This window comes from Mauremys reevesii, linkage group 3 (assembly GCF_016161935.1).
Source record: "Mauremys reevesii isolate NIE-2019 linkage group 3, ASM1616193v1, whole genome shotgun sequence".
NCBI lineage: Eukaryota > Metazoa > Chordata > Testudines > Geoemydidae > Mauremys > Mauremys reevesii.
The window spans coordinates 66,797,549-66,823,152 of NC_052625.1; the positions used below are offsets into that span (position 1 = coordinate 66,797,549).

Genomic DNA, 25,604 nt, shown 5'->3' on the forward strand with positions numbered 1-25,604 from the left:
CCCCAGCTTAGTGTCATCCACAAACTTGCTGAGGGTGCAATCCATCCCATCATCCAGATCATTAATGAAGATGTTGAACAAAACCATCCCTGGGGCAGTCTGCTTGATACCAGCTGCCAACTAGTCATTGAGCCATTGATCACAACCCATTGAGCCCGACGATCTAGCCAGCTTTCTATCCACTTTATAGTCCATTCATCCAAACCATACTTCTTTAACTTGCTGGCAAGAATACTGTGGGAGACTGTATCAAAAGCTTTGCTAAAGTCAAGGTATATCACGTGCACCACTTTCCCCATATCCACAGAGCCAGTTATCTCATCATAGAAGGCAATCAGGTTGGTCAGGCATGACTTGCCCTTGGTGAATCCATGTTGAGTGTTCCTGATCACCTTCCTCTCCTCCAAGTGGTTCAAAATAGATTCCTTGAGGACCTGCTTCATGATATTTCCAGGGACTGAGGTGAAGCTGACCAGTCTATAGTTCTTCCCTTTTTTAAAGATGGGCACTATATTTGCCTTTTTCCAATCGTCTGGGACCTCCCCCGATCGCTATGAGTTTTCAGAGATAATGGCCAATGGCTCTGCAATCACATCAGCCAACTCTCTCTGCACCCTTATAAGCATTGCATCAGGCCCCATGGACTTGTGCATTATTATTATCTTCCTCCTGGTATGAATGGATGAACGTTGTTGATTTTGTACCTGGGATGATGCATTTTCTTGATCCTTTTGTAAGCATTTAAGAGAGAGAAGCTCCAGGACTTCAGCAAATTCTCAAAAAATTACTTTTCCAGCTTTTGTGTGTTAACCATAAGAATTTTAGATGTATATTTTTTTTAAATAGTGCTAAAGGGATTATGGAGCATTGATATGAGATGATTCAGACAGAAGGGACCCAGCCTAAGTCTTTGAGGAAGCTTTGTGCTTTACTGGAAATTGTATCTTGACCACATTAGTCTCATCACGCTATATTTGTGTCTCTGTTGTTTCCTGTATTTTATTATTCAGGCTGAAGAAATGCATCCTGGATATTCCAAATACAATTATGTGTATTTGGCAAAGGTAACTAAAACAGTTTACTTTAAAAAAATAATTAATAGAATCTGGTATTATAGAGGCCCTGGTTAGTTTTTACACATTTTTTTTCTTTCAGTGCTACAAAGATCTTGGCCAGAGAAGCAATGCACTGAAATACTGTGATTTTGCATCATCAGTGTTACCAGTTACCAATGAGGTGAGTACCGAAAGTGGCAATGAGTTTCTGTTGTGATTGTTATCCTCTCTTTGGCACTCATCACTGCGGTGTCCAAATGCACTAGGGTAATAAAGCTACACCACTTTACCTCTTGAAGGTGAAACCCTTCTCCTTTCTTTTTAAGACAGTTTATTACAATAGTTGATTCCATCTGTGTGAAATATCTGACAAAATGGTTGTTTGGGAAGCTTCCTAAAGCTTGCTGTACAGAGTCTGGTTTATGCCAAAGAATTGACCCATTTGTAATTCATCTATTTGTATTAAACTAGCTTAAGCTCAAACTGTTCTGTATGTCCCTACTAGCCATGCTTGTTACCTGCACACTCTGGGGCACTCCAACTTTACCCTTCTGTGGGCTCAAAGCGTAACCCGGTTAATTTAGGCATCCCCACCCTTTCCCAGTTCCTAGGCACCTATCCTTACCCAGTTCCTAGAGCTCGGGGCCACCACAGGGTTTAGGGCGTAATCTGGTTAATTTAAGTACCCACCCTTGCCCAGTTTCTAAGGCTCAGAGTGGGTTTGCAGGCCCTTATACCGGTGAAAGAGCCTTACACAGTAATACCCTTAAACGCTGTTTATTAACAGTTACCAAAACAGAATGCACATGCTAAGCATACAATGCTCATCACTCCCAATAAGGCAGACAGACTTTTCCTAGTGGCCAGTCAGGATCAGGTCATCCGGGGCTCCTCCAGCTTCTGCACGATATAGCTGGCAGGCTGTTGAGGTCTGACAGCTCTGATCTTGGGCTGTGTCCTAGAGTTAATTTCCAAAGAACTTCCTTTTGGACCCCAGTTTATATAGGTAAACTTGAGTCCTGCTTACCGTAACCAAAGTGCTCCAAAACAGTATTTTTCACCAGTCCTAGCCCATTAAGAAACAGTTCTTTAACCAGACTCCACCACCTTAACTGATATAAATCTTGCAAAATTGTTTCTGTCTGTTACATAACTAATCAGAGAACCAGACAGAAACCTACAGATAAACAGTAGAGAAGGGGGGACCATAAAGGCAAAACAATAAAAAAAAGTATAGATTTCACAATCACATCTGTTGATAAGTGATTCCTTGCCAGACCAAATGCTATCAAACAAAGTTTTCTTTAACCACCTTAAGATCTGTTTCTTTATCTGGTGATGGGGGGCAGTATTACGACAGGATCGCCCAATATTACACTGTTTTGATGTGATTTAGATGGAATGTGAAGATGTGACTTTCTGCTTCTTAGCTCATGTCCTAATGTGGCTGCAGAAAAAGGACTCAGACCTTACATGCGGAAAAGTTTTGCCCCATTGGCCACATTTGCGCTACCCTAAATAATTTCGGTCTCAATGACTCTGGATCCTGGATTTCTGGTTCTCCTTCTAAAAGCGGTGTACTCTGGAGCCTGGTGATTCTGCAAGATCACCAGTGCATCGTGGGTCAGTGGGAGGAGGAGGACAAGTTTCAACTTGTCTTCAGCCACACTACTGTTAAACTAGTAAGTCTGAACCAGATGAACTTTACCCAGTTACATCTGCTGAAGAAAGTCTGTTCTAACTGACTATCAGATCCTTTGTTGACCATTTGGAGTGCTTTTCTGTGTGGACACAAAGCATTCTGTAACTACTCTAGAGACTTTAACTGGTTTAATTTCTGCAGTGTAGACCAGGTCGTGGCAATAAGATCCATACATAGTCTCTGGTCTCCTGTAGAAGCAAGTTCCATGATTACAGACTTTCCACTGAAAATGCCTTAATGTCCTAGAGTGTCACAAATTCAGACCTGAGCTTTATCAGCATAAGGACCTACTGTGAGCATAGCAGATGTGGTGGGACAGGAGAGAGATATAGAGGTGGTTCTGAGAGGAAATGGCTCTATCCCATTCAGTTCTTGAAGTTAAGGAAATAAGACTTTTAAGTGGCCTCATAGTTTGATTGACAACTCTGTCAAATGTTCCTGCTCAGAAGACAGACCACTGCCTGCTGCACCAAGAGCAGCTTCTGGGTGGGCCTTAGTTTCAGCCAAAGTTAGGGTATATTGTAATAATATAATATATTAAATATAATAAATTAAGCATGACATTTTTTGGTAATATTTATTGGAACAAATATTAATAATCTCCTTAGCAGTGTTTCATTCTTTACTTAATGCTAAGATATGCTTTGAGTTTATCCTTTTTTAACTAAAGTTAAGAGGATCTCTCATCAGTTAGCAGTACACAGTACATTGTAGAAAAATCAAGACCAGTGGATTCGGGGAACAGTTTGTAACTGAACTGGTTTAAGCAGAGACAGTTAAGTATGTTCACATTAGTCATAGAATCATAAGACTGGAAGGGACTTTGAGAGGTCATCTGTTTAAGTCCCCTGCACTCATGGCAGGCCTAAGTATGCTGAATGGGTTTAAGTTTTGCCCCCGTGTTCATCCTAGTGCTATCCACGTGATGTTGTAATGAGCTCCGGCTGAAAAAGTACAGGAAATCATTTCAGCTATTACACAATAAAAATGCATCAAAATAGAACAGACAGATCCCAGAAGGTTATGGTGGGCACACGATCCATCGAATACAGCAAGCCAAAAGGATCAATTCTCTTCAAGATATATGTGAAAACTGGTTGAAGAGAGCTTGAGGCAAACAGCACTATGTTAAAATGCACTAGAGAACATTTGAACAGCAGCAGCATCTACATGGACCAACTAATGCTCAGCACATTAGTGTGCTTTAGAAATCATACCCTGTAGAGCGTAGCACCCCACTGTGTAGACAAGCCTAAGAGTGGGGACGAATTGAGCCCCTCTTAGCAACAAAATACTTGTTCAACTAAAACACTTAAATGATTCACTGGTTTTTGTTTTGCATGATTTTAAAGATATCACAATGTTCTGGCCCTGGATTGTTGTTTGCCTGACTTGGCTTTGTTTACATGTGAAATGTTTTGGATTAGATTTAGAAGAAAGTCCAGGAAAAAGAGACATTGGGGTCACAGTCAGTAATGCAGTAAAACTAATGTGTGTGATCAAACAACAAGCAAAGTCTGTGAAACAAGTAAATATAATGTAGAGATTTGAAAGATGAATTGTGCCAAATGTCAGCCCTACTTACATCTGATTTAGAATATTGTGGATTGTTCTGTTTATTGAATAAGGAAAAGACTATTATTGAAATTGGAAAAAATGTGATGGAAAAGCTCCTGAAATGATTCAGGGTTTGGAGATTAAGGTGAGAAGAATATCTAGTCAGATTAGTTTGGAGTGGGAAGAGATTGTACTAAGAGTGCAGAGGCTCATGGAAAGAAAATAGTAAATGGATATCAATAAAGTATCTAAAGTGGAAACAGATCTGAAAATAAGGAGGTTATAGATTGAAGATGGAGAGGAGGAGAAGCAATTCAGGCAGAATGTGTTCAATGTGAAGGTTACTTCAGTATAATTGTTCAGTCTTGAGGTTCATCATCTGCCATATGGCTTAAGATGCTGTCACAGTCATGCTAGAAATCTATCATTTCCGACTGTAATGACAGCCATCTTCTCACGTGGGTAATTCAGCAGGGGAATTCTTTGCTTATACTCTCTTTTTTTAAAGACTGGTTCTTGTTGAGAAATATGTATATTTACATAAAAAGCGGAAGCATAATATAATAATACAGTGGACAACACTATTGTTCTATCTGTCACTCAGGGCCGTAACCTGGGTGTCATCTTTGATTTGAACCTCTGTCTAGGTCCTCATTTCCAGGCTGGTTCTAAGTCTTGAAGATTCTTTCTGTGTAACATCTGTGTAAAATGGCCTTTCAATCCAGCCAGCCAGCTAAAACCTTTGTCCAGGCTCTCATCCCGTGTCTCGATTACTGTGACATCCTTTTCTCTGGCTGTCACAAATACAATCTTGTCCCACTGATGTCCATTCAGAATGCTACTACAAAGATCATTTTCCTAGCCCATCACTTTGACCATGGCACCTCTTTCCTTGCATCCCTTCAGTGACTCTCTCTCCTCTGTCATATGAAACATAAGCTACTTGTCATTACTTTCAAGGCCATTCACGACCTATCTCCACCCGATCTATTATCTCTCATTCACTAATGAAAAGTTGATTCCCTCCTCTGAGCGACCCATGAGGCCAGCCTCCATCATCCACTTGTTAAATTTTCAAGCAGGCACCTGTGTGCTTTTTCCCATCCTGCCCCTCATGCTTGTGAGACACTCCCCATGAATATCCACAAAACTAACTCATTATCGTCTTTCAAACCCCTCCTTAAAACTCTACTTTGCTCTAGGGCCTACAGAAAGCTTGACTGCAGTTAGGCAGCTGGTGTGCTGAGACCGCTGCCTGTCATGCTGATAAATATTGTCTCATTGTTTCCTTGTGCTTCTCCCTGTCTGTCTATATCCACCTGTTGTCTCTTGTCTTGTAATTAGATTGTGAGCTTTTTGGGGCAGGGACTGTCTTTTTGTTCTGTGTTTGTACAGGGCCTAGCGCAATGGAGTCTCAGCATTGCGATGTCTAACATTTAAGTCTCCTGCCACCTAATGGTATTCAGTCTCAAGTTAGGCAGCTAGAATCCCTATAAAAAGCATGGGGAGAGTTAGAAGCCAAAGAATGGGAGTCACAAAGGCCAGTATGTGGACAAAGAGCTGCCTAAACTAGCCAGTAGGAAATACTGCGGAGAGAGATGTGGCCTAAGCCTCAGCCCTCAAAGGGATTTAGGTGCTTAACACTGGGCCGGAAGGAGGTGCCTCGTGTATTCGGGATTCACAGACTTGAACCCTTTCCTGGAGTTAGGTGCCTAAGCCAAGTCATTCTCTTTCTCACAAAAAAATGGAGGAGGTGGTAATAGTGGCCCCCTTATATCCAGTAGCTAGAGCACTCACCCAGGATGTGGGAGACCCCAATTCAAATCCCCACTCTGTCTAATTTGCATCAGGGATTTGAACCCAGGTCTCCTCCCTCTCAGGTGAGTTCCCTAACTACTGGTTTCTGAGGTAGGAATCTATCCTGTTGAAACTGTTCCACTTAGTATGAAATAGTTAGATATTCACTGGAGCAGGGACTGGAACCATCAGGTGAATGCCCTAACCATTGGGCAAGAGAGCTGTCTCTCTCTGTTTAAGTATTTCCTACAAATTGGAACAGTTTCAAAAGTGAGACAGAGTGGTCCACCCCAGAACACCCTAAAGCCCAGTGGTTAGGCCCACACCTGGGAAGGGAAAGAGATCTTGCTCCACATCAGGCAGAGTAGGGACTTGAACCCTGGTCGCCTAGATCTTGGGTGAGTGTTCTGAGTATGAGAGGGTTGCTGTTGCCATCACCACCTCTTCTTTTTGGGCTCCGTTTTTGGTAGATGGGTGTGGGCAGTCTGATAGGTGGCTTCTGGGAATGCCTACCGGATTGAGCCCTGCAGGTGAGAGAGGCAGGGGAACACCTAGTTTGTGGTTCCTGGTGGAGTATAGTCACCAAGCTGTTTGGCATCATCAGGAGACTTTACCAGAGGAAACTTAGGTGCCTACCAGGTTAAGCAGCAATTGAGTAGGTGTTTTGAGGATGTACATTTTGGGCTTAGGTGCCTAAAGTGGCAGTTACGTGCCTAGATCCCTTTGTGGATCCAGCCCTATATGACAAAGTCCCTGGAGTGGTGCAGCAATGGATTTTAAGGAACAAGCACTTGGAGCACTTTATGGTGCAATTTACGTTGCTGCATAAACACTAGAAATAATAGTCAATGATGGCCTGATTTCTCAGAGCTGCTGAGCACTTACAGCTTGCACTGAGTTTGGTGGGGGCTACAGGTACTTAGCATCTCTGAAAATCAGGCTATTATCATATTCATGTTTGTCCCTAATGAATTTTGATCTTAGAAAACATAGGCCCAGATCTTCAGCTGGTTTAAATGAACATAGATCCGGGACAGCAGTCCTATCCAAATATCCTCTTTTTCTCTGCTCTCCCCGTTACAATATGCACTTATGCCCAGGGGGCCACTTCCAGCTTGGAGCATCTCTAAATAGACAATATCCCTCATGAAGGAAAAAAAAGATTCAGTGGGCCAGTATCAAACTGGGAGTAATTCTTCAAAGGGGGCACAAGAGAAGTCTTCAAGTAAAATGACAAACTACTTCTCAAAGAGAATGTATTATCCTTCAGGGTCATTGTTCCTGTAAGTCCCTATATCTTGAGGTTTTGGAAATGGGCAACTTGGCATCTCTGAACAAGGGGCCACAATCATGTACACAGTCTTTTTTAAAATAAGAGAATACAGGAGTAATGTCACAAACTAGATTTAGGGGTTAAATTGGTGGTACAGCACTATATTAGATTTCTTTTCCTTTATCGCTTGTACTAAAACAGAAGGCTTTGATGAATCATATGGTCTTCCACTGGTCATAAATCTCATATTGTAATGGGGTGTTGAACAGTTAGAAGTGCATGAGACATTACGTTGTCCTGTTTCTCTCTGGTTGCTCTCCAGGTGGGTAACCTCAGGGTCCTGGGAAACATTTGCCCTCTCAATGAAACAGATCCTAATGTTCAAGGCTGTGTGTGAACTCTGGTTGAATGCATAATGGCTAATCTGTTTGGCCAGTGGTCATTATGCCACCATTAGTTTGAAATGTGGTTTGAGAAACTGAGAGTGCGAAAGGCGTTATATAAATTCTGTCCAAAGCAGATGTGGTGGACTACCAAAATGAAAACAGTACTTTTTGAAATCTTGGGAGAAAAATGCTATAATTTAATTTGAAAATATGAACAGTCATTTGAAATTTAAAAAGGAGGTGTGAGTGTGTGTATGCATATAGTATTAAAATACAGTTCTCATCAGGCAAAGGAGGCCTAGTGTTGCAGAACTGAGAACACTGATTCCTTGTTTTTAAACAAAGAATCTTGTATATTGTCAGTGGTGAAACTTGTAGCAGCAAGAACCTAAAAATATAATTTTAATATGTGCAAATATAAAAAGAAAACCAGGAAAAATAACTAGCTTCATATCCTACATGTGGGCCACAGTGAAGGTACCATGCTTGCCTATTGGGAACAATGAATTCATCGCTAAGCAGTATAATAAAAGATTTAGTGACATGTTCCTGGAAAAAATTGGAAGGTTCCAATCATCCATGGCCTCATATAAAAATAAACATGAGGGACTATGGTTATAAACACCTGCCTCCCCTATCCCCCCCAAAAAGAGTTGTAGTTTCAGAAGAGCTGAAAACAGCAAAGCAGGAAGAGCTATTCAGTTACACTGGGAGATTGATCAAATCCAGACAAAAATTATATTAAACTGGAGTTAAGATTGAGACTATATATAAGTATATTAATGGTGGTACAATGCATCAGAATACTGTAGTTATCAAAAAACTACTAATAAAAACACAGGAAATTCAGAGTTAAGGCTAAACATCAAAGAAACAAGATGGGTGAGGTAATATCTTTTATTGGACCAACTTCTGTTGGTGAGAAAGACAAGCTTTTGAGCTACACCTGAAGAACAGCTCTTGTGTAGCTTGGAAGCTTGTCTCTCTCACCAACAGAAGCTGGTCCACTGGAAGATATTACCTCATCCATAATCTCTCTCTAATTCCTGAGACCAACATGGCTACAATAACCCTGCAGACATAAAAGAAACACACATTTGAGTGTTATAGAAATGCACAATGAAGACATTGTCAGGAGACAGGGCCATAGGCAGTCATGCCTAGTGGTCAGAGTCCAAATGCCAAAGCCCTGGGTTGAGACAAGGTCAGAACCATGGTCAAAGGTCAGAACTGGAGTCAGAGGCCAAATGACAGAGCCAATGGTAAAGAGCGAGTCAGAATCAGGAATCAGAGCTGAGAATCAAAACTGGATTACCAAGGGTCAGGGATGGCAGGAGCAGGTCTGGTTCTGAGGTAGGAGCAGGGCTGGGACAGGATGGAAACAAGGCTAGATGCAGGGCAGGATTTGGGCTGGAGCTGTGGAGGAGCAGGGCTTGGTGAGAGGCAAGCACAGGGAAGCAGAGAGGACGTGGGTGTATTTAAAAACTGGCCTGCTAGCTTCCTGAGCTAATCAGGCAGGGCAGTCCATCAGGCAGCCTAGCTGGCTCGTTTGCATGTCAGGAATACTGCAGCTACAGGGCCTTACTCCTGACAGGCATCCACTGCCTGATGACCTTAGTAGGTGAGCAGGAGCCAGGGATTAACTAAAGGTTACAGCAGCTCTTGCAAATATTAAAAAGTCCATGAGGAGGAGACAGATGGGACTGGAAACAAGGATTAAGATCTGGAACTTGTGGGATCAAGAGTAGAGAGCAGATGAGTCAAGGTACTTAGCTGGGAAATGTGAAAATCTGAATAATTCCTTGATATTGGACAAGAATGCAGCAACAGGGGAAGAACTCAGCCTGTGAGGTTTTTTTGTGTATATTAATCACCATGACAGACCTCCCTAGTGATAGATTCACATTTTCAACAGTCTGCATAGGAAAGAGCTAAAGACACTCACATATATATTTTTGCACGATATATATGTGTGTATATATATATGTGTGTGTGTGTGTATATATAAATAAAATAAATGAGTGTGTGTATGAGAGAGAGAGAGAGAGTTGCAACCTCCATCAGTTATTTGACCCCTTTGAAAGTTTGATGTTCGTAACACTCCTGTATCATCTTAAATGTGCTTTTCCCAATCTCAAAAACTGTTCACCCTTACTAGGTCTTGCCAAGATATTTCAAATAAACCTAATTTGAAATTTCTTTGAAAAGTTGGTTTGTAGATATGGCATGGGAGTACAAAAGTACCAAATGTTAAGTGGAAATTACCTTTATTGAGCATTTGAGATTGGGGAGAAATCAGTTTTATTGTCAAAAATAGGTCTCAAGGTCAACCATAGAGTGGCTGCCTCTTTTCCATAATCCTGCCATGGGAAGAGAGCTAGAAATCTTGGTAAACCACCATAGTTGTATGATTGGAGCAGAAAAGGAGGGCATGGGTTATATTCTGTTTGTGGAGAAATTGATACCAAAGGCATTAGATATTGATTTAGTTGTGGATTCCATTTGCACTGACTGTGACTGTCTGAATTTCAATGAAGGGCCCAGCCAGAATTGGCAATCCTGAGGGCGCCATAATTTACTCTTACAGACTAATAACTGAAACATGTCGCTTAAAAACAGACCATATGTTATAAGGTTCTAAATTTATAAAACAAAGGAAGGTTAACACCGTCTATATTCTCCTTTTTTCTTTTCTTTTTCTCTCTCGTACATCATAATCTACATGGTGTTTAAGTTATTGCCAAAAGGCTTGACTTTTTCTATTGCTTACATTCTTCATAGTCCAAAAAAGTATATGGAGAGATGACCTGGATATTTGCATTTTTTTGATTGGGGGCACACTTGTGTGGTGACTTTTTACATATGAATAACCTATCCTACATTTATGTATTGAGTTTAACATGTTATGATGAAACTGATGATTAGTTTATTACTAAGCACTCATGGCAAGATCCTCTCAAATGTAAGTAGGGTGACTAGACATTCCGAAATTATTGGGACCATCCCAATATTAGGGGCTTTGTCCTATATATGCCTCCTGCCCTGAAGAAAAAAAAAACGGCCCGATTTTTCATACTTGCTATCTGGTCACCTAAATGTTTGAACATAGTTGTCAATGCAATAAAAATATTATGGATTGCAGCAGTCTTCAAAGCATGGGCCATGTTGGTGCAGCAAGGACTAGTTACGGGCGTGTAGGAGAAATATCAATTGAGATGGCAGCACATGCCAGGACTGAAGGGAGGTGCAATTAGTTTCATTTTCCTGAAGGGAGGCTCAGCTTTCAAAAATTTGGAATATGCTGCTGCTAACTGCTAAAATAAAACCAAATTAATTGGTGAAATTTGGTTTTTGAGGTTGGACAAAGAGCCCGTCAGGATATAAAACTTTACATAACTAATGGTCAATATAAATTGAACCTCAAGTCATTTGTAGAAGATATACCTTTGCAACACAAATCCTAGAAATAGCTGAAATATGAGTTTTCAGTCATTTTGACGTTAATTTTTTTAAATAAAGTGTAATTAGAACATGCAGCATTACGAACAGTCAACTGCATGTTTTTCATTTTGGTGGCATTGATAATTAGAAGCCTTGAGAAATCATGGCTCATTTCCAGAGGAAGACATTAGAAATATGTGAGACCGTAAAACGCCCTGTCTTGTGACATACAGTAACAATGTAGAAAATTGCAAGTGAGTGACTGCAGTGATTTATTGAAATATCTAAGAAGGAAAGCAATATTATGAAATTATATTTAAACTGATGACTACTGCAGTCATGCTTATGAAGTGCCTGTGGTAGTTATTAAATTGGGAACAGGAAGCATTTAGTTTATATAACTAAATATATTATCCACAAGAGATTTTACTCTAATTGGCCACCATTGTGTGTGATTGGGTCTCTCTTGTACTGTACTTGAAGGTGTCTCACGGAACTATACAGAAATTGTATAGCTATAACCAGAAGTCATGAGTGGTTCTCAAAACATGGTAATGTCAATGCTGTCCATTTAATGAATATTAGAATATAGTTTTGGACCCTGATAGCCAAACTCTGAACTGATTAAACAAACCTTGTAGCCCCATTGACTTCAGTGAAGTCTTACATGATGGATAGCAGTATAGAATTTGGCCCTAATAGCACAAAGTTATGTTCTGGTTAACTGGTGCACCCATTTTGCAATGTTGCCATGGTGTGTTGACTCCCAGTGATGCACAGTTGGGACTTTATCACGAAACACACATAAGTATCCATTGTGCTGAGTGTTTCATGCATGAGGAAATAGTTAGCTGAGAGATGGGATGTAAAAATAAAGATTTTTATCTTTCTCCCATATATTTATTTGCAGTTAAAGAAAAACATTCAGAAATTAGCTGCAAAACACCCGCAGACTAGGGCCAGCAAACCTCTCTCCCCAACAACCTCTTCTCCCTTTCTTGTTCTCAACAATCCCCCTTTCCTCTTTGTCCCCTTTCTCAGCTGCCTCTCTTTACTTTTTCTATCTCTAATCCCTCAGATCTCTCTCTCCCTTACTAAATTCCCTGAAGTTGATGGACGAAAGAGAGACATTTAAACAGGAAGGGTAGGGGGGGAAGCGGTAGATGAGCCCATGACCTTAAATGTCCCTTAGGGAGCAGTTTATGGCCCACGGAACATATGGAGCTCACATTTGATTGTAAAAAATATATTAGAAGCATTTAACCAATGTGTGTTTTTCAGTAGAAAGTCAAAGTTGAAAATGACAATTGGCTCTAGCTGAGTAGGTATGACCAATCTTCAGCCTAGGAGTGAACAACTGAGTCTCTTGTCAACAAACTGCTTTCCCGGTCTGACTAAATCCTCCAAAAGGAGATCAGGGCTTTTCCATCCTCCCAGCTACGAATGAATCAATATGATTGTTCATCCCTGGAAGATCAGAGATCCAGTGAATTTCTAAAATGCCTTAAGGGAGAAAGCTGTGCAGATGTGGGAGTAGAGGATCACTGGTCCTGCAACAATCAGCGATCTGCTCCTTTACCTCCACATTGCGCCTGTGCGTGCCAGATTGACCGCCCTGGAATCTGAGCTCTTCCTCCATAAAGCAGGGTCACAGTCAACTGCAGTGCAAGCTTCTCTTCCCTGCCAATGTGCCACAACCCTGGTCGGGAGGGACCGCATATAAGGGTGACATAATAGCTCTGTTTCTATTCTGTGTTTGGTTTCTTTGTTGTTATTGCCAGCAAAAATCCCAATAGTTGTGCTTTATGATGTGTGGTCTCTTATTACTTGGATGGAACTACTCAGTTCACATAGGCCATCAAATAGTCTTCATGCTGTTACCAATCTCTTCTTTCAAGTAGTTTTTAGAGCAGTCACATTTTGGTTTCTTTCTCTAATATCTTTTCTTAGCAGCAGAGGCAGAAGCAGGAAAGATTGCTCAACCTTTAGCTCTGGGTGCGTTGCAGCTATCTGAAAAGATTGCCCAATGTATTAGTCTTGCTTTTCTTCTAAGGAAAGAGAGAAATATGCAAGACTATTTTGGAGATTATTTTTAAACGGGATAATTTCTGGTGTGAATAAAGAACTCAGTCTGACTTTGAAATACTGAACAAAATTCACTAGGATACGACAGAACCTGAGTCTGTATTTATAGCTTTGGGCTGAAAGAACTGGGAAAAGACTAGGATTAAATAGAACTATTTTTTTCCTAACTGTAGAAAGAAAATGCCTGCGCAGTTACTTCTGAGTGTAGCCCTGAAAGTCATTTCTGAATTCCATTGAATAAACTGTCATAAATTTGTAAACCTATTATACTTCTTCTGAACCAAGATTGTGACAGCCTCTTGATGTGAGGATTGTGTGTTTTCCAACTCTGTATTAAGAGCCTTAGAACAGACACTCTGAGGGGGTGCAGTGGCATGGAATTTAAGAGGTGCGGGATATAATGTGATATTTCTTCCTGTTACTAAGAGTATTTTGGCAAGAGTATACAGGCTGTACAATACGTGCCTTTCAAGACTCTGATAAATGATTAGGTGGATAGTTTAGCCTATTGTTGCCAGTGAGAGCACATATTCAAGGGACTTGTACAGCTAACATATTAATGCCTTAATCCGGCCTGATAGTATAATATAGTTTGACATTTCTTGCATATGTTTTCTATCAGTTTCAAATATTTCTCTTTATTCCACCATGTCATTATAGACAACTAACCAAAATAAAGAGGAGCAGGAGTTTATTCACCCATAAACTATATTTTAAAATGTTCTGTATTTTGTTCCAGTTCTTTGATTGAATAATGCAGTGATCCTGAAATTAAGTGATTACTTCACTGTTTTGGGCTGCAGAATTTTCTTTTAGAAAATTTCCTTTGCAGAGTTATCCTGGTTGTTGAAGAAATTATGGCTTCTAATTTTGGAAATACTGGTACAGAACATCTAATGTGTGCATGCCTATGCTTGGTGCATGTGAACCCCAAACCTGTGTATGTGAATCTGGTGTTTTCACCCCTACTTCTTTGTGTGCATCATGTACAGACTTTTAAAAATGTAGCTTTATCTGAATTGATACTGGCTTTGTGAGTTGAAGATGTGTGCATGGGCAGGGAGAAGCAACACACAGGTGGTAATTTTCAGGAGAAATGTTTCAATAACTAGAATATCATATTTTAGTGCTGATATTTTGTATAAATACACCCCACCTTTGCATAAGAGATTATATTTTATGACCTTCAAAAGAATTCTGTTGGCCAGGTTTTGCCTTTAGGCACAGCCTGTATAAGCTGTTCACCTGTGTACTGCCCTAGGAGGAGCCCAAAGTTCCTTCCCTGCTCCCCACTTATTTCCAAGTGAGAGTAATCTGCTGTACTATAGCAGTAGCAGATTACTACCTTTTGCTCCCATGCTGCCTCAACTTCCTGGCTGTAGTGTTGTGGGAGGGGTAGCTTAGTGGTTTGAGCATTGGCCTGCTAAACTCAGGGTTGTGAGCTCAGTCCTTGAGGGGGCCATTTAGGGATCTGGGGCAAAAATCTGTCTGGGGATTGGTCCTGCTTTGAGCAGCAGGTTGGACTAGATGATCTCCTAAGGTCCCTTCCAACCTTAATATTAAATGAAAACTGTATCACTCCTCACTCACATGTACAGGGGAGGGGGAAACTACCAGGCATACAGCCCCTTCTCTTTTACTCCATGCCTGGAACTGGGAGGAGGGGAGGGCAGGGTATATTGACACATAGGGTTAGGGCAGGATCTGGCCCTAAATCATTAGGTATGTTTCTCACATTTTCTTGATAATTAGATAATAGAGTTCCAAAGAAGAGACAGAGAAGCATCCTCTTAGACACTGTATATTCACAGCATACAAACTTCCACACAAAATACAAAGCCAAATGTCTTTTGACCCACACTGTACACATAAAAATGTGGGCCTCGCACCACTGCTTCCACACTAAAGATATTACTGGTATGTGAAGAGCTTTGTCAGAGCTGTATGAAGAAGGCTGCCATGGGCTTTATTTCCCCCCCCCCCCCCCGTTTTACTTTTGTGATCACTGAAAAAGAAAAATTAACTAGTTATACAATTTGTAGTTTTAGACATTCCATGGCTATTAAATTTATGTAGTATCTTTTGTTAATAGAGAAATGTGCATGAGCACATATTAGCATGATGAAACAAACTGCAACAAACGGGGCATTCCACATCTAATTGCATGTTTGTCTGTTTTCCTGTCTTAGGATAAAGAGGCCCAGAAAGATTTAGAAGCTTTACTTTTAACGCTGCAGCTGTGACGAAAAGCACTTCTAGCTCTTCATGCTGTGATGATATTGTAGAAGAACCATAGAAACTAGTCACTCGGAGTCTGAACCAAAGCTCATTGAAGCTAGTGGAAAGACTACCATTGACTTCAGTCATTTTTGGATCAGGCCCTGTAAGTGGATGGCAATTTGGGTATGAAAATGATGCATTATATCTTTTTGATTCATAGCTTTATTTTTAATTTTTGGATCTACAGTTTGTTTTAAATTATTCTTGCTGGAAGTATAATCTCTCATTATGAAGTCTACTGCTGGCAATGGACACCACATAGGCAAGAACGCCAAATGCATTAACTGTGTTCTTGGAATAATTAATCAACTAAACTGCAATGCTAGCACAGGATTATATGAAGCAATTTATTTGTTTCTACATTAAATTATGTTTCTACCAATTGATCTATATAAATGTATATGAAGGTACATCATAAACATATGTATGTGTGTGCCTCTGCTTTTATTCACAAGAAATGTATATGACTGATGGAAGTTAAGGAAAAAGGGATAGTCTTAAAAAACTATTTTTACTTTAGCCTATTTTTGATTTTAGATGGAAATGTGAAAACTTTATAAATCATGTTTTAAAGTCATATTTTATGTTACTTGAAAGGAAAATATTAAAAATTGGACCAATGAAATGAAATATTGTGGTTAAATCTGTTAGAATTGTGATACATGAGCCCCACCAGGTAGATGAATCCTGGTAATTTGTCTTTGAATAATCGCCTGTTGCGGTATTGTCAGTCTGGCTTTGAGAGCCCCTCCCCGCCATGTGTAACATTTGTTGATCGTTCATGTCATTTGTGTAATGTGGCTTATGTATACATATGTAATAACTGTGACATGCTTCTTCTGCTTAAGCAAACCAAGAGTTTATGGAATAGCAGGAGTCTAAATAATACAGGAATGGCAGAGAGATCATTTTGTTTGCTCAGGGTCTGATCCAAAAACCCACTGAAGTCATTGAAAAAACTCCAATTGCCTTTAATGAATTATGGATCATGATCTTAATCTGGATTAAAGTATGTGGCCAGAACAAGAAAATGTTCCCGTAAATGAAACATAAGTACAAGTGAATATACAAGCAAGAGCAGGTGAATATATGAGCAAGAGCAAGCATCATTTCAAACAAAGGGCCATATATTCTCCTTTATGTTTAAAACATCCAGGAGAGGAGCACTGACTTCCCTAGTTTCATGCAATGTTGTTGCAGCCATGTTTGTCCCAGGATATCGGAGAGACAAGGTGGGTGAGGTAACATCTTTTATTGGACCAACTTCTGTTGGTGAAAGACCTGAAGGAGAGCTCTGTGTATTTCAAAGGCTTGTCTCTTTCACCAACAGAAGTTGGTCCAGTAAAAGATATTACCTCACCCACTTTGGTTGCCTAGCTTCATCACCTTTAGGGAGCTATTGATTGACTTCATTAACCTCTTGGAACCTTTAGACAGTGCAGAAGAGACAGAGCCACTACGAGTCTATAGCTGTGACCTCTGCTTATCGTGCTGACTAGTATTATTGTTTTCTTGTGCTCTCCCAATCTGTTTGGATCGCTGTCTCTTTTCTTAGGCTTAGATTGTAAGCTCTTTGGGGCAATGATTTTTTTTGTTCTGTGTTGTACAGGGCCGAGTTCAGTGCTTTACTGCAATAAAAGTAATAGTCTCAGCTATTGCTTGCTGATCTCCATCCTAGTCAGGGATCAGGGTTATCTTGCAGTAGGCACTGTACATTCACATAGTAAGAGACAGTCCCTGCCTCGAAGAGCTTACAGTCTCAATAATGTTTTGTAATATTAATTTGATAGCTCATATGTCATATCAAAGTAAGTATGTCATAATGAAAATTTTATGTTTAGAGAGCTACCATCTTTCATTCTGAAGAATCCCAAAGTTCTTTACAGAGCTTCACTAAATTCACTAAACCACCATCTCTCAAAGAAATGTAGAAGCTGTTCAAAAGCATTAGGTGACAAAATAGTTTAGTAAAAGAAGTGAAAACTTCTATAGCCAATTGAATATATTTTTTAAAACTCTTATAATATTAAAAAGTCACCAAAAACATGGACAGGAAGCTACCAGAGAAATGTAGGTAGAATGGATTTACTATCTATCTACCTAGTTCTGTCTCTATATAGATCTTTGCATTTTTTACTTCTACCCCTCACCATTGTATCGGAACATCTTCCATGCAAAGATGTTGGAACCAGTGAAGTCCCTCGTGAATGTCAGGGAATTTTGGGGATTTACCTACAAAGGAATGTATGTGGTCCTGTGATTTTTAATGGGCACAAGAAGTCAAACCTACACTTGAACTCTTATCCAAAACACAGCAACTCCTGGGTACAGTGACCACCAGTGATCCTGGTTTTCCGTGATATAACCCCCCAAAATTCTCCACTAAAAACACACAAATGCATGGTTTTTTGTGTTTAAAATGAAAGCTGACAGCCAGAGCCCCACCGCCTGAGGCTGACAGCCAGAGCCGAGCAGCCCAAGGCTGAAGTGTCAATTTCCCGTGTTTCGGTGTAAGCACTAGTGGCCTGGTACATGATGATGGTTTTCGTCACAAAATGTAAAAACGCAAATTCCATGTTTTTCCATGGCAAACAGATTTATAGGATCCCTTGTGACCATGAATACTATTCTCCAACATTTATTCAATACCAGCTCAGCGGAGAGAGCAGTACCTACTTAATCACCATTATCACTTCCTGCGCAGCACCTGGATTTTCCTTTATACATAAAGTTATGCTGTGATTTTTTAGTGCTTTATGTACCACAGATCTTCTCAAGTAGACTTGAAACAAATCTAACTGCCTATGAGATCATTCCTGGCAGTGTATAAAAAGCAAGCTTTTCTCATCCATTGTATGTCTGTGTAACCCCTGCATTAGGTCACTGGTAAACAAAATACTAGAATGAAGAATGAGAAAAGGTTTTCGTTTCCTTAAAATATTGTTAGGCTTTTTCAATAAAATGTTTTATTAAATTTCAGTAAACAGATTGAGATTCTAGAACTGTATTAAGAGCCAGTGTAGTCCAGGGGTAAAGCAATAGATTAGGACTCAGGAGCTCTGGGTTCCATTCCTGCTTCTGTCAGTGATCTGCTGGGTGAGCTTAGACAAGTCACCTCATCTCTGTTTCCTTTCCCATCTCTTGTCTGCCTAGATTGTAAGCTGCCTGAGAGAAGGACTGTCTGCTACTCTGTGTTTGTACAGCACCTAGCCCAAATGTGGCACTGCTGTCATATAAATAATTTTCACTGGGTACCAATGAGGCTCTGATAGAAAAAATACATTTAAAGGGTTTCAGATGTGAATGGGGATAAACTTTTCCAGCCTAACAAGTAAAGAGAACTGGAGTTATGGTTTCCAGTTAATAGAAAGAGATGGCCAGTGTGGTGGATAGAATTTCAACACCTGGATGTGTGAGAAAGAGTCATTCTTCTTCAAATAGTGTCCCTATGGATAGAATCATAGAACTGGAAGGGACCTCGAGAAGTCATCTAGTCCAGTCCCCTGCATTCAAGGCAGGACTAAGTATTATCTAGACCATTCCTGACAGGTGTTTTGTCCAACCTGCTCTTAAAAATCCCCAATGATGGAGATTCCACCACCTCCATAGGCAATTTATTCCAGTGCTTAACCATCCTGATAGTTAGAAAACTTTTCCTAATGTCCAACCTAAACCCGCCTTGCTGCAATTTAAGCCCATTGCTTTTTGTTCTATCCTCAGAGGTTAAGGAGAAAATTTTTTCTTCCTCCTCCTTGTAACAACCTTTTATGTACTTGAAAACTGTTATCATATGTGTGCCGCCCCTCCTCTCCCTCCCCCCCGTCTTCTCTTCTCCAGACTAAACAAACCCAATTTTTTCAATCTTCCCTCATAGGTCATGTTTTCTAGACCTTTAATCATTTTTGTTGCTCTTCTCTGGACTTTCTCCAATTTGTCCACATTTTTCCTGAAATGTGATGCCCAGAACTGGACACAATACTCCAGGTGAGGCCTAATCAGCGCGGAGCAGAGCGGAAGAATTACTTCTTGTGTCTTGCTTACAACACTCCTTCTTATACATCCCAGGATGATGTTTGCTTTTTTTTTGCAACGGGGTTACACTGTTGACTCATATTTATCTTGTGATCCACAATGACCCCCAGATCCCTTTCCGCAGTACTCCTTCCTAGGCAGTCATTTCCCATTTTATATGAGTGCAACTGATTGTTCCTTCCTAAGTCGAGTACTTTGCATTTGTCCTTATTGAATTTCATCCTATTTACTTCAAACCATTTCTCCAGATCATTTTGAATTTTAATCCTATCCTCCAAAGCACTTGCAACCCCTCCCAGCTTGGTATCTTCCACAAACTTTACAAGTGTACTCTTTATGCCATTATCTAAATCGGGGTGAGCAAACTTTTTGGCCTGAGGGCCACATCTGGGTGGGGAAATTACATGCAGGGCCATGAATGTAAGGCTGGTGCAGGGAATTGGAGTGTGGGAGGGAGTGTGGGATGTGGGAGGGAGTGCAGTGTGCAGGAAGGAGCTCAGGGCAGAGGTTTGGGGGGCAGGAGGGGTGCAGAGTGTGGGACGGGGCTCAGGACAGCGGGTTGGGCTGCAGGAGGGGTGTGGGGTGCGGCAGGGGGCTCAGGGCCGGGGATCTGGGTGCAGACTCCGGCTTGGCGCCGCTTACCTTGAGTGGCTCCAGGGTGGCAGTGGTGCTAAGGCAGGCTCCCTGCCTGCCCTAGGCCTGCGCTGCGTTCTCCGTTCCTGGCCAATGGGACCTGTGGGGGTGGGGTGTGTGCCTGCAGACAAGGACAGCGCGTGAAGCCCTCTGCGCCCTTCCCCCCAGTACCCCAGGGGCCGCAGGGATGTGATGCTGGCCACTTCTGGGAGCAGCACAGGGCTAAAAATCCCACAGGCTGGATTTGGCCTACAGGCCATAGTTTGCCCACCCATGAGCTAAATCATTGATGAAGATATTGAACAGAATCGGACCCAGAACCGATCCCTGCGGGACCCCACTCATTATGCCCTTCCAGCATGACTGTGAACTACTGATAACTACTCTCTGGGAATGATTTTCCAACCAGTTATGCACCCACCTTATAGTAGATCCATCTAAGTTGTATTTCCCTAGTTTGTTTATAAGAAGGTCATGCAAGACAGTATCAAAAGCCTTACTAAAGTCAAGATATACCACATCTAGCGCTTCCCCCCCCCACCATCCACAAGGCTTGTTACCCTGTCAAAGAAAGCTGTCAGGTTGGTTTGACACAATTTGTTCTTGACAAATCCATGCTGACTGTTACTTATTACCTTATTATCTTCTAGGTGTTTGCAAACTGATTGCTTAATTATTTGCTCCATTATCTTTCTGGGTACAGAAGTTAAGCTGACTGGTCTGTAATTCCCCAGGTTGTCCTTATTTCCCTTTTAATAGATGGGCACTATATTTGCCTTTTTTCCAGGATGCTCCACTTCAGGTGCATGTATGCGTCTCGAGCCCTTGATCAGAGATTTTTAGCTAGCAGTGCCCATTTGGCCCACACGTGCTCTCTATGCCTCCTTGTGGCAGACAGCAAGGCTATATAGGGGTATGTGGGTGAACCGCCCTCAGTTCTTTCTCTACCTCTTCAGCCCAAGACAGAACACTAGTGTGTCTGCCTATTCATATCCTAATGAACAGGTGTAAGGGGGCTCCCATTTCTGCCCAAAGACTTTCAAAATGGACATTGGGTCGAGTCTGCAGGTGCTCAGCCCCCTTGCCGGGGGTGAGAGGACATTTAACCAGATCACAAGTGCCAGCTACTGCTTTTTTGAAGAATACCCTAGTATCTGAGATATGCAGTGCCACTACCAGGTCTTCAGTCCATCATTTTCAAAGCATTACACCCTGTTCTGTGCCATCAGATCTGATGTGGTACTTGGCTCTGCAGTACTATCTTCAGTTCTGGATCCTGTTCTGAAGCTCCTTTCTCCTTCTGGGGATACTGTTTGGAAATCACCTCAGTGGAGCACCGCTAGGAACACTACTGGAAGAAGAAGGAAAAGTTACTCACTCTGTACAGTAACTCTAGTTTTTCAAGATGTGTCCCCCTATGGGTGATCCACTACCCATCCTGCTTCCCCTCTGCTTCAGTCATTCCCTAGGGGATGACTGAGAAGAAAAGGAACTGGAGGTGGTTCACCCACACACCCGTATATAGCCTTGGTCGTGGTGTCTGCCACTAGGAGGCATAGGCCACATGTGTGGGCCGAACGGACACTGCTAGCTAGAAATTTCTGATTAAGGGCTCAAGAGGTGCATGTGCACCTGAAGTGGAGCACCCATAAGAGGACACATCTCGTAGAACTCGTCAAATGTGGGTGCCTAAAGTTATCCCCCTAAGTCCATATCTGAATCCTGATGTAAACCCTGTGTCCTGAAGCACTAGAGCAGGGGTGGGCAAACTTTTTGGCCTGAAACTGTATGGAGATCAGGTGTAGTGTATTAAATTGCTCCCCATAGGAATGTGCTACTTATGGTGGACTACTTATGGCTGCCAGTCCTGTGCTCCGAGTGGCATGGTAAGGGGATGGGGAGGGTGGGGGTTGGATAGGGGGCAGGGCGTCCCAGGGGGCAGTCAGGGGCCCGGGACCGGTTGGATGGTGCAAAGGTTCTGGGGGGGTGGTCAGGGGATGGGGACTGGGGGGGGTTGGATAGGCATGGGAGTCCTGAGGGGCATAGAATCATAGAATCTCAGGGTTGGAAGGGACCTCAGGAGGTCATCTAGTCCAACCCCCTGCTCAAAGCAGGACCAAACCCAACTAAATCATCCCAGCCAGGGCTTTGTCAAGCCTGACCTTAAAAACCTCTAAGGAAGGAGATTCCATGTCAGGGGGCGGGAGTGTAGATAGGGGTCAGGGCAGTCAGGGGACAGGGAGCAGGGGAGGCTGGATAGGGGGTGGAGTTCTGAGGGGCTGGTTAGGGGCAGGAGGTCCTGGGAGGGGGCAGTCAGGGGACAAGGAGCAGGGGGGGTTGGATGGGTCAGGTGGGGAGGGGGCAGGGGCTAAGCTGTTTGGGGAGGCACAGGCTTCCCTACACAGGTGTAGTGTATTAAATTGCTCCCCACAGGAATGTGCTTCTAACGGTGTACACTACTACTTTGGGCTGCCAGTCCTAGTGCTCCATAAGTAGCACATTCCTATAGGGAGCAATTTAATACACTACACTTGGTGGCTCTCGCAGTCATGCTGCCTGGCAGGAGCTCACAGCCCTGCCACCCAGAGCACTGGCAGCACAGCTAGCTGAGGCTGTGGGGGAGGGGCTAGCCTCCCCAGTAGGGAGCTCAAGGGCTGGGCAGGATGGTCCTATTAGTATCCAGGAAGTGGGCGGGCGAAGCCCGCCCACTGCTAAAGGACCTCCCCCCAGCCTAAGGAGAGGATCCACAGGTCCGGGACACTAACTAAGTACGTGGGACAACTAATGAAAAAAACAGGAGCGGGAGTGAGGTCATAGGGCTAAACGAAGGGAACCAGATGGGGACACCGAGCAGAGAACCCCGGACAACGCCCACTGCTCCTCGAAGGCATCAAGGGAGCCAGTGGACGCCGCCCAGAGGAACTCCGCCCGGATGCGTGAACGGACGGAGGAGCGGAAATAGGCCCCACAGTCGCAGGAAATCCCTGCGGTCAACCTCCTCTCCCTGGTTTTATAGATGGCCAGTTTGGCCAGGACTAAGAGGAGGTTGACAAGGAAATCCCGCGACTTCGTGGGGCCACGGATAGGGAGTGCATAGACAAACAGGTGAGGGGAAAAGTGCAACCAAAAACGCAATAGGCGATCCAAGAGGAGCCGGAACAGGGGCTGCAACCTGGCGCACTCTAAATAAACATGTGCCAGGGTCTCCTTCACGCCGCAAAAGGGGCAGGTGTTGGGGACAGGGGTAAACCGCGCCAAGTACACGCCCGTGCTCACGGCCCCGTGAAGGAGCCGCCAACTGACATCCCCGGCGGGCCTCGGGACTAGGGCAGAATACAGGCTGGCCCACCGGGGCTCCTCACCCCCGAGAGGTGGCAGGAGGTCCCACCATTTCGCATCGGGGCGGGACGCGAGGGTGAGGTAGTGAAGTGTGTGGAGCACGAGCGTGTACAGATGTTTTCTTGGCGCGGTCTGGAACAAAACCGGCTGCAGATCGGGCAGCCGGCTTGCAGTGAAAGGGCGAGGGGGGTGAGTGGGGCCACGGGGCAGGGGCCCGATAAAAAGATCCACAGGGCCCGGGGTGGAAGGTGGGCGGGGCGTGCCCTCTCGCAGGACCTGGTCGAGGTAAACCCGAGCAGCGGGCTGGGCAGGATGGTCCCATGGGTGGTAGCTTGCCCACCTCTGCATTAGAGAGCTGGGAGCTTGCTATTGGCACCTGTTGGTGAAATGGGAGAAGAGCAGCCCAGAACTGCTTGAGAACTCGTGGACAGGGACAGAAGCTCTGTAGGTGAGAGAGCTCTGCTAGGTTAGCATTTGTTGGTGAATAAGAGGGAATGACTAACCTTCACCACACTGATGCACAGTTGGGTGGGGGAGCTTTAAGAGAAAGAGACAGAGAGAGAGAGAGAAAAGGGTTGCATCCTCTGAGGGGAAGGTGTCTCCTGGTAAGGATTCTGTTAATGGCTCTGTAGAGACCTCTCTAAAGACCTGAGACAGCTACAAAACAGTGCACAGCTGAGACAGTGGGTTGATGTTCTAGAGCTGAGGTGGCTTGGGCTGAAGTTGCAGAGAGCAGCAGCCTGCTTGAGAGACTTCCTATGCAGCAATCAAAGCTGACCTCACTCCAGCTGGGTCAGGTGGTAAAGCCCCTGGAGTAGCACTGACCTACCAGAATACTTGGATACCAAAAACCCAGGACAACAAACTGTGAGTAGGGGAGCTGAGGAGGAGGGAAATGGGTAGAATGTATGAGCCACTCCCAAGTGCAAGTGGAGATCTGAGGCTGGGAATACTGTTAAAACAGCCTGCAGGGGTGGGAGTCTTGCCTAACAGATCTTGTTTGCTGCCTCTCCCAAGTTCCTTTGGTTGTTCACCTCTTCCCTCTCTATCAAGTTCTCTATTTTAAACCCCTGCAGTATTGCTTATCAAGGGCACCCAGGGTATTTGTAAGTAGTTGCTTAGGTTTCTGGGTGGGGGGTTCAAGCTGGAGATGTTTGTTTTCAGAATGAATCTCCAGAAAATTGAACCTGGCCTTTTTTGCTGTTGACAACACCTGGAACATGGGTTACCCTTAAGTAGGTAATTGTTTTTAATTTTTTTTAAGGGGCTAACAAAGAGGAATATGGAAGCTATCGGTAGGGATGTTACCCTTAGACATGATAAGGGATTTCATAAAATAAATATTATGTCCTGAAAAGGAGGACTTCAAGGCCCCGATCCTGTAATTTAGTTCCATGCAAGAAGACATATGCCTCTGTGGAGCCCATTGACTTCAGATAGGTCCCTGTGGCTTCAGTGGCATTCTCAGGGGGCACAAGAGCCTATCTATGTTGAACCAGTTACAGCACTGGGGCCCTAGTTAATGAAATGAGCCATTTCAGATATGGATGATTTGCTCTCTCTCTGTGCATAGCATTCACGTATATATGAGGTGGTAAGCGGTATAACAGAATGAAGGGTTTGAAAAAATGTTGCATATAATTAAAAATGTTCAGCACTTTAATTTTTAGCAGAATTTCATGTACACTCAAAGTATTTTAAAATATAGCACGAGGAGAAGACCTTTCATAGTATAAATGTTTGCCACTTGTTGCTGCCTTCTCTGAGAACAGTTAATTAACATTAAACAAATATTTGTGTGTTGAGTTCCAAAATGCTAATGTGACTATTTTACAGTTTATAATATTTTTGTGTGGGATTCATGTTGTCTTATTTAACCTCTTATACTTCTGTTTACTCTGGTTAATTATAATCTTCGCTAATGGACCTTTATAAACTACTGTACCATTGTAGGTCAGATCTTCAGCTGATATAAATCAGTATAGCTCCTCCATGTAGCTCAATTGTTAATAGAACTATGCCAA

The 25,604-nt window shown here is 42.8% G+C and overlaps 1 protein-coding gene across 4 annotated transcripts in view; it reads left to right on the forward strand.

The window, feature by feature from the left end:
• The window catches only part of RMDN2 (regulator of microtubule dynamics 2), a 61,900-nt gene extending 45,577 nt beyond the window's left edge, over positions 1-16,323 (forward strand). For 2 of the 4 annotated variants that reach the window (XM_039528628.1, XM_039528629.1), the window contains 3 exons: positions 1,011-1,064; positions 1,156-1,236; positions 15,486-16,320. In XM_039528628.1, the coding sequence (XP_039384562.1) occupies positions 1,011-1,064; positions 1,156-1,236; positions 15,486-15,539 (189 nt within the window). In that variant the 3' untranslated portion in view covers positions 15,540-16,320. Of the gene's footprint in view, positions 1-1,010; positions 1,065-1,155; positions 1,237-2,485; positions 2,571-15,485 lie in introns of those variants that run through there. The other 2 variants (XM_039528630.1, XM_039528631.1) reach the window with 2 other exon arrangements.
• The last annotated feature ends 9,281 nt before the right edge of the window (positions 16,324-25,604 follow it).